Source organism: Copadichromis virginalis, linkage group LG14, assembly GCF_057382275.1.
Source record: "Copadichromis virginalis isolate Kocher_CV1m ecotype Utaka linkage group LG14, C_Virginalis_male_GT1.1, whole genome shotgun sequence".
NCBI classification, from domain to species: Eukaryota; Metazoa; Chordata; class Actinopteri; order Cichliformes; family Cichlidae; genus Copadichromis; species Copadichromis virginalis.
In genome coordinates, this window is record NC_140631.1 from 20316541 (window position 1) to 20329705 (window position 13165).

At 38.8% G+C, this 13165-nt stretch overlaps 1 protein-coding gene across 4 annotated transcripts in view; it reads left to right on the forward strand.

The window, feature by feature from the left end:
- Positions 1 to 13165, forward strand: part of gdpd5b (glycerophosphodiester phosphodiesterase domain containing 5b) — a 42219-nt gene that overhangs the window by 5658 nt on the left and 23396 nt on the right. For all 4 annotated transcript variants that reach the window (XR_014914821.1, XR_014914820.1, XM_085429816.1 and 1 more), the window contains exon 2: positions 9588 to 9761. Coding sequence is in view for 2 of the 4 variants with exons in the window: in XM_085429816.1 (XP_085285942.1) it covers positions 9645 to 9761 (117 nt within the window). In the remaining 2 variants the exon portion in view is untranslated. The remainder of the gene's footprint in view (positions 1 to 9587; positions 9762 to 13165) is intronic.

The following is a 13165-nucleotide window of genomic DNA, read 5'->3' on the forward strand; positions in this document are numbered from 1 at the left end:
AGCGGCCGTTGTTATTGTCGTATTTGTCGGACTAAGATGCTCTTAAATCTGGGAGTAATCTGGGTCCTAAACTCCGTATGCTTCAGGTCAAACAACACTGCAGCATCACTTAGAGTTAAAAACTGTCTAAATTCTTTCATCTTTAATAAAACGATCAGCATTGCTGCTTTACCAGGTGTAACTATAAAGTTTAACTTCCAGGCATCCATGAAAACAAAAGTTATTACATTTAACGGAGTTAGAAGTTAGCAGGAAGCTAGCGGAAGTTAGCTCGCTAGTTTCGCTAGTTACCTAAGCATGATATTGCATGTTCTGACTGAGAGATTTCTGAAAAAAATCAAACTTACAGCTCTGCTATCACTTCCAACATAAATGAAGACAGGAAACTAAACAGCAGTGACGTTTGTAGGGTTACTGAAGTTGGGCTAGCTGGTATATAATGATGTGCTACGTGATCGCTAGCGACACAGCTATGTTAGCATAACATAAACAGTGAAGCTGGAGGACGAACACTAACACTTTTCCACTTATAAAAGTTAACGTGAAGGTCCTTCATGGTTAGAAACAAATGCAATCGCATGGCAGGATGCTGTAAACGGACCAAACTTCAGTCAGGTGAACAACTGAGATAATCCATCCACAATACGAGGTTAGTCATTACTATACTGCAACAACATGGGAATAGAGCAGCTGCCAGAGAATTCAACATTAATGAATCAATGGTACAGAAGTGGAGGAAGCAAGAAGAATGAGTTTAATAAAGTTTGATTTATCTGACTGCTTTGTTTCGCTTAATGTGCCTTATAATCCCGTGCACCTTATGGTCCGAAAAATGCGTACTGCACACTGCAGTTTAATGTTGCAAAGCACCTCTTTTTAACTTCAGTGGATATTATACATAGTTATGCTCAGGATATGTCAGCCCATTTCTACTGGAAATGCCTTTTGGTTAAACTTTCAGCAAGGAATTTGCATTTGCACTGTTACATTTTTTATAAAGCTTTAATGTACATAAAAACCAGCTTCTTGTTTAAGTGAAAATAAATGGAAGGTTGTCTTTTTGCGCTAGTAATGTTGTGGAGTTGTATTTTGTCTCGCATCAATTATATCGTCGGTTATATCGTTATCGCAAATTTTCAAATATATATCGTGATAAATATTTTTGGCCATATCGCCCTGCTCTAATTCCCAGGCTGAAAAGTGCTCGTCACAACTGCATGTCTGTTGCCTTTGGCTCCTTTCTCACAGTACATTTCGCAGATGCAGTAAATGGACTATTACCTTATCACTAGGCATTAGAGGAGAGTTATTCAAGGATAACTTTATATATTTTCCTTTTTCATTAATAGGCTCACGGGTCATTTTAATGAATTAATGTTATCTTTGACAGCTGAAACATTCTATTTAATGGAAGCTTCTACATGCTGGGCACAGAACCTTAAAGCCTGGCTTTCATTCAATATCGAAGCTTTGATTAAATCCAGATGAAAGTGAGACTGTAAAGCTGCTTATAAGTCACTCTGCTTCATATAAGATGGGATCCAGATGTCATACACTGCAAGCAAACTTTGACAAAAGAAACAACACGCTCTTGTTCTTTTCCTTTGCCTTTCCCAAAGCATCCTTTGTAGTTCTGCAATTTTGTTGCTGCTTTCTTTCCTTTTTTAAAACACACAAGCTGTGTTTTTGTAGAGATGTTTTACCTACTTGTTCTTTTCTTGTTCTCTTTTTGAGCCACCAAAATGCTGACACTTTTCTTCAAGTGTAAAGCCACTTTAGTCTAGCTTACATGTTCTCGTTCTCCCCAAGATGCAATATAGTCACTTTAGCTATTCTCTGACTCATTTAGCATACCATCATTATGTTAGCATTACACTGAGTCATGCTTTGTTTTTTACTTATTGGTAGATGTTAGCATGCTAATATGTTAAACTGAGATGGGGAATGTGGTAGATGGTACGTCTACTTGATAGTTGTTAAAAGCATTTCAGCACTTTTCCATTTGCCACATGAAACCACGATATTTAACTTTGAAGTTTGGACTTCTTGTGAATTTTTGTGTGCGTATCCTGGACATAGTCATAAAACTCCATCCTCATAGCTCTTCAGAGCTTGACACTGTTCTGTGGTATTGACCTCCTATTCTGGATGCTTCTCCTCATCCTCGAAACATCTGAAATCACATGCTGTCCTAAGGTTGATGCGAAAGCACAGTGCATGTATACATTAAGCAGACAGGAGTCGGTGTGATCTTTATTTTAATGTGGTAATTATCCAAACCCACAAACAATCAGCTGCCTAACCAGTTGCAAGGCAGATGAGAGGACGGTACTGTCACATCACAACAGGAAGGAGTTCAAATCCTACAAGGTTGACTGAGATGTTTCTTTTCAAAGTGTGGATAAAAACGGGTGTTTAGGTGGCGTGCTTTCCAGATATATTCTACTATTAGGTCACCTTTAGGCCATGTAGAACGCTTCATACTGCAGCTGAAGCCCACTCCTTATTCTTACCTACGTTTTTAAAAAAAAAAAAAAAAAAAAAAAAAAAATGGAACGTTACTTGACCCGTTTACTGATGCATCACTTGACCCACTTAACACCTTGTTTTGCCCGCCCTGAATTGAGTGGGGAGATTTTTCTCTGTGCTTGTGCTCCCTTGTTTTGCTCAAATAATGTAATGACAATAATGTCGCTTCCTCTTTCCGCTTTCAGTGTTCTAATTAAGAGACACTGATGGACTGTGATTAAATCAATTATTTTTCATCTGATTATTACTGACCTATATTTTTGCAGATTGATGAGCTGTCAGTTTGAAGAGCACTGCATTGTCTGAATGTTTTTGCACCCCACCCCCCACTGGCTCTACTAATTCTTCTATTTGCTGCTGAAATGATTGAAATACATCCCTTCTTTCAATACGTCCTCTATCTGACTTTCAGCCAAAGTAATACTCCGAATTAGCTCAGCTCTGGAGCTGGTCTTTTAAATCTCAGGCTTTATTGCAGAAAAATGCTGTGTTGTCTTCATCTGTTAAACTCAGTTGGACAACAGTGGAAAAATAATCATTGGCCATTCATTCCAATCGCGTCCAATCACGAAGGAATATGTCACTCACAGGAGCTCAGTGAATTCCAGCATGATGCCGTGATAGGAGGCCACCACAAGTCCAGTTGTGAAATTTTCCCTCTACTCAGTCGACTGTTGGTGGCATAACAAAATGGAAGGAACTGGGAACAACAGCAAGTCATAAGAAGAGTTGCAGATGTTATAGTTGCAAAGTGTAGGCCCACACCATATTAAACCATATGGATTAAGAAAAGAGACTTAAGTTCATATGCGTGTGAAGGGCAATAAGTGTACCTAAGCGCCTGCAACTTCACATTGCATATCATTATTACTAATCACCAAATGTTACTGACAGTATCTCTGGTCAGCGCATTAATTTTTGCTTTCACCTTGACAACAAACTCTCAGACTGTCGTGCTGTTTAACATGTCCTGTTTAACTGCTATACGATTATAATGCATTTTCCAAAGTCCTCCTAATTCTATTCACCTAATTTAATAATTCTGTCTGTTTCAAAATTGGGGTACGTTATGGGGCAAATTATGACTTGTTCAAAATGTTGGTCATGAGCAGGAAAAACCTCAAAGAGCCTTTATTTGAGCTTTGTTTGTGCTGTTTTCCTCTTTTCTCAGGCCAGAATGTTCTGGCGTCAGCGACTCTCTACTCATGTGTTGAATATGCAGCTTTGCTTTTGTTTTTTGTTTCTTCATCTTGATATAAGCTTGAGAGCACTAGGGGAGCGTGAACACTGAAGCATGTTATTGAATATGCAACAGCCATAGGCCTTTGCTTATAGGTGAAACTGCATTAATTCTCATGAATACATGAAGGAATAGGCTTGAGGTCACCATGCTGACTTCAAATGACCTTTTGTGTCCCAGCTGAAATGAGATCTGCTTCCTTTTTTATTTTTATTTTTTATGATTTTAGTATGTTTGCCCACAATTACTAAATGATACCAAGTAAATACATTCACCAGCTATTGGTGAACCTTCTGTCACACTACACACACGTTTTTATCTTAAGGAGTGCTAAGGATGAAAAGTACTTGTAAATCATTACTAAAGTGTAACTGTTGTTCTTAGCCAAGTGCTGTTATTGTCTTACTAATGCATGTTGTGCAGTCTCAATTAGTATCTTTATACATTAATCACAATGTACCAGAATCTGTTGGTTGGAGTTATTTTCCCCTTGCGTCACCTGAAAGGTTGGTTTACATAAACACAGAAATTAAACAGTCAGTCAACTGGCCTGTTCTAACATGTCTCCAGATTTTTGGTTCCCCAGGAAACTCACCAGCCTCTTTCTCACGGTAATAGGAATTTGACATGCGTGCGCGTCTTTTCAGATGTCACATAACCTGGCTGATCTTTACATTAGGCAATTTAAGACTTGCAGAGGTTTCAATGCATTGTAATGCAGGGAACTATTTGGCTTTGTTATATTGTTTCTACTTTAATCATTATTTGTATTATTAATAAATATATAAATGTGAACAACATTGCACTGTTAACCTGTGAATCAGATGTGGTAAACACTGCAATCTTGTGATGCAGGTCTGTCATTAAAGTGCACAGGAAGTCATGGGGTTTTCTTAACAGTAAGCAGCAACAATGATTTGTTTATATTAAACACAAGAAAAGGAGGGTGTCAGAAATGTTGTTTGAAGTGCAATTGATCTTCCGTGGCCTAAATGCAAGACCTCTAGAATGAACTGGCTTTAACAGCTTTGATGTCAGTGCTCTCCCTTTGCTCCTTATAATAGGCTTTATCACCCATTAGCAAGGTCTCCATGGAGCTCAGTTACTAGGTATCTATTGCACATCTCAATAAGCATGTCAGAGTATTGGAACATGACATGCAGCTGCAGATTTTGCATTGTCAGAACTTCCTGGACCTCCTCTTGTTTCATTATGTATGTAACCCTTGGGTCATCTACTGAAAAGTTTGAGTGAGCATTTTCTCTGCATTCTCAGCAGGTCCATCCTCACTAGTTATCTTGTTTTGGGTTTGTTTTTTTTTTCTTTTGTTTTTTTTTTTAAATGGTCTTGATTACTTTGCAGCAGATGTGTAGAGGCAACCCCCCCTCCCCCCCCCTTTTTTTTTTTTTTTTTTGTTTTTGTTTTTGTTTTTGTGAAGTATCTTTTTAAGAATATATTATTCACAATTAGCAGGTTTGCGTTTGGTCTTGCAGTTCTCTGCTGCTCGGTCTCTTTCAGTTCCCTGACCAAAGGAAGACGATGTTTTCTGCTGGGAAACTGCTGAAGCATTTCCTCCCCTGCTGACTGTTTTCTCTGGGTGTACTTTTGATTGGAGGAAATGAGGCAGCAGAAAAGAAGATGGTAAAAGCTGTTTAGGGGTTTTTCCATGCACCCCTCTCATGTTCTCCTCCTCTCCACACAAGTTCAGACACCTTGTGACAGACAGTAATGGCAGGAAGTCTGCTTCTCGTGTGACGAAAGCTTTGAGCACTTGTTGACTTTGCCGCTTAATCTGTTTGAGTTCAGAATGAGGCCATTTAGGTGACAGGATCTGAAAAGTTGCTCTATTCTTCTGATGTGTTGCTAAATATGCAGAAAGCTCTGTTCTTCTTACTGTGTAATTTTTGAAAGATTTTAATCAAAGTTTCAGTTTTTGTGGCTCGGTTGTTGTGTCTGTGACTCAGTGAGTCACTGTGACAGAGCAGCCCACACTGCTTATGGTGGTTACATTTCCACACCTACTGTGGTCAGAGGTGTCACATCCATGTTGGCAAAATATGATAGTGTAGCTCCAGTCTTGGCTGAACATGTATTCAGTCTGTGGTGAACATCACGACTTGTGCTGTAATTAACTAGGCTTCACTAATTCATTGCATCTTATTTAAGAATTAATTGTGTCCACTGGGCTGTATTTGGCTGATGAGTTTTTGCTTAGACATTATGCTGATAAAGGGATTAATGGAAGAGCATTTCTTTCTTTTATTCAGGCTTGAGGAGATGAGCGATGGGGGTATTTAACCCCAAAATGAAAAATGCATAAGCCTTCCATTTTAAGGTGACAAATCTGTGCTCTCGGTGCTGCTCCATCTACTTACGATGATATCATTCATCAAATAGGTGGAATTCTAAAGGCCCGTTTGATGTTTATCTCAACTAAAGTAGTTATGGCGTGTAATATTTTTTTGACTTTGAGAGTACAAGTGGATGTAACACTTTCATGAATGGAAGCTTTTGGGGGTAAACAAGTTATGACATCAGCCTTTCCTGTAACAACATGGAGGGGTTTCTGTGGCAACCGGTTGGAACATTATGTCAACAAAGAGATGGCATGACAGTGCTGAAAGTGTTTTTTAGTTTGCCTTTGTGATCACACCAAACTTTGCTGTGTCAGCTTCACATTTGTTTTCCTGTCTTAAAGGCTTGGTCGACAAGCCCAAACATAAATCCATATTTGTTTTTTGTTCCAGTGTCGGCAGCAGAAATGTGAAAAGCAGCTCTTTTCAGAATCTCGAATTGTTTGACTTCTGTTCATTTAAAAAAATATTAATTAAAATCATTTGTTTGTTTTGAGTCTTTGGCGCTTGAACTGTGTAATTCCACTAACTGAACTGAAACTCCAAACCGCTGTGGGTTTTTGTTACAATCCCCAGCTGACATTTTGAAGATGTCAAAAGTGTGTGCGTGTGTTTTCCTCACTGAAGAGCTGAGCTGAATTTTGATTTTGATGCCTTTTTTTTTTTTTTTTTAGTCATTTTGACCAATCTACACTGTGCCTGATTTCAGCTAAAGCTGCTTACTACTGCTATTTTTCCACATCAACTTTAGAAAGTGTTTGGGCAGTGAGTTGAAGCATGTGAGAGGTTCCTTTCTCATGTGTATCACACAATGCGACATAATACAATTTGCATTCTCTCTCACTACTATAAATACTGCGGTTTAACAAAAACATGCAGGAGGTGGGACACATGGGATTCACTCATATGACCTACGCTATTTCTGCTTATGAGATTGTGCTCATAAGCTTGTAGGTTAAAGACTGTTTAATGTCAGACTTTTTTCCCACATAACTCTCTACTGATTAATGTCCTTTTTTTTTTTCTTTTTTTTTTTTTTAGGGCTGCATGTTTCAACAGAAAATGTTTGTTTCAAAACTGCTTATCAATTAGGACCCTTTTGTTTGTTTATAAACAGACTTGATGTGTCGTGTGTCGTGCCAGTAAAAGAACCTGAGACATTTTTCAGTTTCAATTCAATGTATTTGTGCGCACACACAGGATGACGCAGAGTAGCAAGTGGTCAAGTGAAGATTGTGTGAGGGTCCACGAAGAAGCCAAACGTCTTACGTTAAGGCCACATTATCTGTATGTACACCCCTCCAGAATCTGGCCAGAATAGCAAGTATTCTCTCTGGCTCTCTGTTAACATTTCTGCTGCACCCCTGATGACAACACATTGGCTTTAATGTGCAGGCAGGTGGCAATTCACTTTCTTTTTTTTAATGTCATGATCAAACATGTCAAACTCTTTGCTGCCTCAAAATGAGGATTTTTATGCCATTAGTGTTTTGGCAGATTTGTAGATATTTTTCCGTAATTATGCTCCTAATCATGTCCTTACAAGGCTCTGATCTCTTTCAACTTGGCAGACATGGTTTGAGAAGAAATGTCACTTATAATGGCCATGGCAGCATGAAATAGTGCTCAGTCTGATCAAGGTCTAAATCCCTTAGGCTGCTTTGCAGCAGAGAGGCTGGCTACAAAGTAGTTTGATTTTGGCCAATATACTGGTGCAGTATAAGGTGATTAATGAACACACCTGTGCATTGTGTTGGACACAAGAAGTGAGTCTTTGTAATCATGTGATCTCTGTGCCTGGTTTTATTTGACAGCAATAATTTTATATCAGTCATTGAGTAATTATATTAACTGTGCAAGTATCAGTGAATTGATTTTCATTTCTTCAACACAGTACAAGCAATGAATTTGACAAGTACAGATCTTCAGACAGTCGATAACCTTTAGCATGACTAACTGTCCTGTAAGAGTACAGATTTTTTTTTTTTTTCTTATGAAAAAATGTTTGGCTTGTTAAGATATAATACTTATACAAAAGGCTTGTAAACAAAGCTGCTGCATTGGAGAAGTTACATTTAACACTTTTCATTTTAACCCATAAATCATTTATAACACACTGACTGACTGTCTTTGCGGTCCTGCTGGGGTGAGCTAGATTCATTATTGCCTGGGTCTAGCCCACCCTTTTCAGAGCAGTTTCGCTAATAACAGGAAACGTGGCCCATGCTGTAGATGCTAATGAGCAGCTGTCCAGAGACTGAGACAGCCTGATTACAGCAGGAAGAGTGCAGAATTACTGCATGTACTTGCATTTGAAACATCAGATGCAAGTACGCTACACACTAGCAACCGCTGCAAGGAAAAAGGAATATAACTAGCTTGAAGCAAGTCTGCATCTTGCTGTAGCCTCTTATTCATGTTTGTTTGCCTCTCATCGACACTGCTTGTTCACCCTGCCATTATATATGCATCATTTGCTGCTTTGAAAACACAAAGTTGCACTTTCAACCCCAGATTTGGTTGATGTGTGTTTTGCAGCTGCAGCACAACAGGCTCCATCGTGTCCCTGGAGAGTGAGGTAAACTTGTGATAACAGTCCGCACCGCTGTAATATCATTATTGTTATTATAGCTGATTACAAAGTCTTTATGCTGAATCAGCAGCAGGCTCATTGGTGAGGATTACTCATAACTCTAGTTATTCACACATAACACAGACTAGTCTTGCCTACCATGTTTACTAAAACGACATCAGACAAGGATGAAAGGAAAATCAAGACTTTTTTTTTCTTCTGAAGTATAATGTGCCTTGCTACTCCACCATGGTTTGTAGCCTTATTAATAGTGAGTGCTGGCAGTGTAAGACTTTCAGATAAGGTGCCAAATGATGCAGAGACCCCCTGCACATTATTAAAAAATAAATAAAGTGGTAGTGAGGACAATCATGTTGCTTTACCTGGAGGTTTAGTTGACATTTTGACCTTTTTAAAGTTTCCCAGAGGTTGAAAGGTTTTTGCTAAAATGTCACAGTTGTATTATTACACGTACACTTGTTGGTATTGCTTTTGCATTTCCTCGTATTGGCCTGATTAATGGGAGAGGTGGTGCCTGCACGCTGTCTTGTCCCAGACCTATTATAAGTGGGTGATATATTCATGTTCTTGGTCATGTGATGTTCAATAGATAATCACTTTACCAGTGTTCTTTGCCATGTTTTTTTCCTTGATCATATTGATGAAAAGCTGCTAGCAGTCCCAGTTGTCATTGGAAACATGCACAAGGTCTTAATTTGAAGCTGTGCTTTTTATCAGGACGAGCTTTTCAAGGCAGCATGTGTTTTCTATTAAAGTGCCAGACATGTTACTCCATTTGTTCCATGGGTTGTCAAACACAGCCTTTGTGGTTTCAACAATTTGTTGCTGCGTTGTTTGCTTCAATATTAACGCTGTTTGTAATTTCTCACAGGATCCTTCGCAGCCAGTGGGATGTTAGAGCTCTGGAAGCCGGACTGACTGAAGGAGCATGGTGAAACACCAACCCCTCCAAGTCTATGAGCGCCAGCTTTGTTTGTCATGCATCACTGGGATCTATGGTTGCAGATGGAAACGCTATCAACGCTCCCATGATGACACCACCAAGGTGAGAGGCCCCTTATTAAACAATGCAGAAACCTTACCATTTCTGTACAGTACATATTGCTATCCATGAGTTCCTTTCTGTAAAAGAGTAATGCCTCACACTGTACCATAGCACATAGTTCAACAACAAGAAGGAATTAAAAAATCATTTGTAGTCACCATCACTTTGTCAGTGTGGGATTATGTAAAGAAACTGCATAAAACTTGGACAAAATAAATCCATAGAAGCGTGAATACTTTCCGAAGTTGATTGGGACAACCTACCTGGCGAGTACCACGCAAACCAAGGTTTATTTGACATTACCTTCACTGTCCACTGTCAATCTGGTGCCGAGTGTTTATTGCACTACTTAGCAACTCTGCTTATATTGTGTGGGGGGCAAGTCAGCTGCTGTATGCCAAGAATGGAAACAACTTGGGCAGAAGCCCCCAGAGGCTGACTTCATGGTCGTTATGTTGGCCTAGTTGGAGCAACAAATATTACAGTAATGTCACAGTAGGTTGATTCTGTTTGACTGCTGCAACCCCCAGAGACTGTCATCCACTACCTTTGTTTGCTAGCTAAGCACTGACAATTCAGCTGACGTTACCTGTTTCAGAGTGTTAAGATGGGCTGCTGCATACCAACAACGCGAGACTGACATAACCAAAACTCTGCTGATGTGACTGGGAACCATATTTTTTCTATTAAATGTAACATAGTCAGAGTTATCATTCATAACATTCCTAATACACTTTAGGGAAACCTCTGAGACAGGAGCACGCTACATGAATTAAAGGCTTTGTTGTCAGATTCAGTTCAGTTTTTTCCTAATTTTATTACAGAGTTGCTGCTCACACAGGTTCTTTTGACTATAAAAAGTCAGGTTACACTGAAATTAAAGTGAAAGGAAAAATTTGCAGTTTTTGGGATAGCCTGCATTCAAACCCATACAGATCATAGAATGACACCATCACAGCAATTGCGACCTGTTTATTTACAGTGTATTCTCAGGTTTGTCTAATTGTTTTAGAGATGCATACTAACGACACTAGCAGCCAGTCTGTTAATTGAAAGAATGACATTTGACTGACCTGATTTTTTTTTTTTTTTTTTTTTTTTTCTTTCATTCTAACAGAGCTTTTGTTTGTATAGAAACTCTTATGATGGCTGGATTAGTGTATAGATTTACATAACACTGTGTACAAGAAGGACATCAGTAGGAAATGGAGTCAGTGCTGTCCCTGCTCTCATTCTTTGTTACAAGAGAATTTGAAGCTGTTCACGCACTCACGTGTGCCAGCGCACAGTTGTGGATGAATGAGATCCGATCATCTTGTTCTGTGCGCAATTTATTTTACCAAGGTCAGTTTCCCACAGTCCTTAGAGAATTTCACTCCCTTTCCACAAACAAGGTTTTCTGTTATTTATTGCTTAGTAATTAAACTCACTTACTTGGCTTTTTTTATAGATCTTCCAGTGACCTTCAACCTACATTTTTAAGAGTAGCATCTTTATTAAAAAGTTGGCATTTCTCCTTAAAGTTTAATTGCTAAGTTTAAAAGCTATTATTATTGTATTGCTACAGTAATGTGGTGTGGGTTTTTTCTTTCTTTCTTTTTTCCTCACAGCCCTGAATAACAAGTTGGATGTGTAGGAGTTTTTACATTTTCTGTTGAATATACTACTGAAAAAATGCACAAATCCTATAAAACTGTTCTTATTCTTCCAAAGAGGTGTGCTTTTATATCCACACCATGATCTCCAAATACCCTAATTTACATACTAAGAAAAATACATGTGACCATATTATGTCCTTGCTGGCTTCTCCCTCATTCAATAACCTTGAGCTTTCTATGGTCAAGCTTGAAGTTATAATACTCCATTGTTTCTACCTGTATGTCATCACATACACTCTGCACCCTTTTTTTTTCTTCTTTTTTTTTTTAAATTTTAAAAAAGGTTGATTTAGATTTTGTGCGCGTGTTGTTATTATTGAACTTCAAACTTGTCACGTAAAGAAAACCCTGCAAGCATTCTGTAGAAGGGTCTCATTTATCACTGACAGGTCAGCAGACCTTGGGGTCCAAGTTATTTGTAATTATTACCACCAAATGGGGAAAAAAAACATTTTAAACAATTTAATTTTGAAGGCTCATTTGGCTCATTTTTATAAAATTGCAGCACCATTAATATTAGCTGGATGCCAAAAGTATTGCATAAGGTGACCTTTCTTTCTGCTATTTTGGAAGGACACTTGGGTTATGTTGCTCCAACAGACTCAAACACACAGCACATGTCTTTGTTTACATTCATTTATTTATGCCCATATAATATACTCTAAACTGGCAGAAACAAAGGGCACAAGCGGAGACACACACACACACACACACACACACACACACACACACACACACACACACACACACACACACACACACACACACTGATGTGAGCAAATTACCTATATAAACCTGTTTAGGTGTATAAGTAAACACACAGAAATAACACTGCAAGGCAAAAAGGGTATATTTACCCGCATTTCATAAATGGAATACACCTCATTTTTTCCTCCTGTTTGGAGGGACCTGGACACAGTGTAGCTCTGTTTCCTGTTACAAGCACAAATGAATAAATGTTACCAAGTCAGCACCCCCACTCCCCCAAGGTGCTCATCCTTTGTTTTGAACCTGTGGTGCTGGGTAGCACTTATCTTGACTCCAGTGCAAAAATGGACCCTTCAGTCTATTTTAATTCATTTGGATTCATTTAATATTTAAAATTGTCAGTGCTGATACTGGAAAAAAATTACTTTTGATTTCCATAGAGAATGTTTCTTAGTTTACAATGTGGTGATTTCATAAAAAACTGCACCTTCACTGATCTCTGTAAGCAAACTGCGACTTGGAGCTGGTGTCAGGTATGTGTAACTGGACCTCAGCGAATCACAGGAGCTTGACAAGCAAGCAACAACTATAGACCCGTTTATAATCCACAAGTGGGTTGTGTAGTTTCTCTCCCTTTTTCATCTTTGTTCACTCTAATGAGTCGTTCGGGTTGACTGGCTACCTTAGTGACGCTGCCTCCTGTCTGTTCAAGGTGCTTTGTAGGAAGACTGCCAACGTCACACAGTGCAAGCCGATCTGGCCTCTCAGTAATAATTGAAAGTATTTCCATCTAGCCAGTCTTTACAATTCAGTGGGACAAAGGCTTCAAAAATAGAAGCAAAGCTTTGGTAATCTTGTGGTCTACATTTGCCCTGGCTTGTGAAATACTGGACAGGAGCTAGAGCTAGCAGTTACTTGAAGCGATTGCTGCTCTGCAACATTGAATTTTTGTGCTAGCAGATAAAAAGGGAAGATATTTGAAGACTGAACAGTATTAGATTATAACAGTTGTTCCTTTTCTTTGGAACTGATGAACAG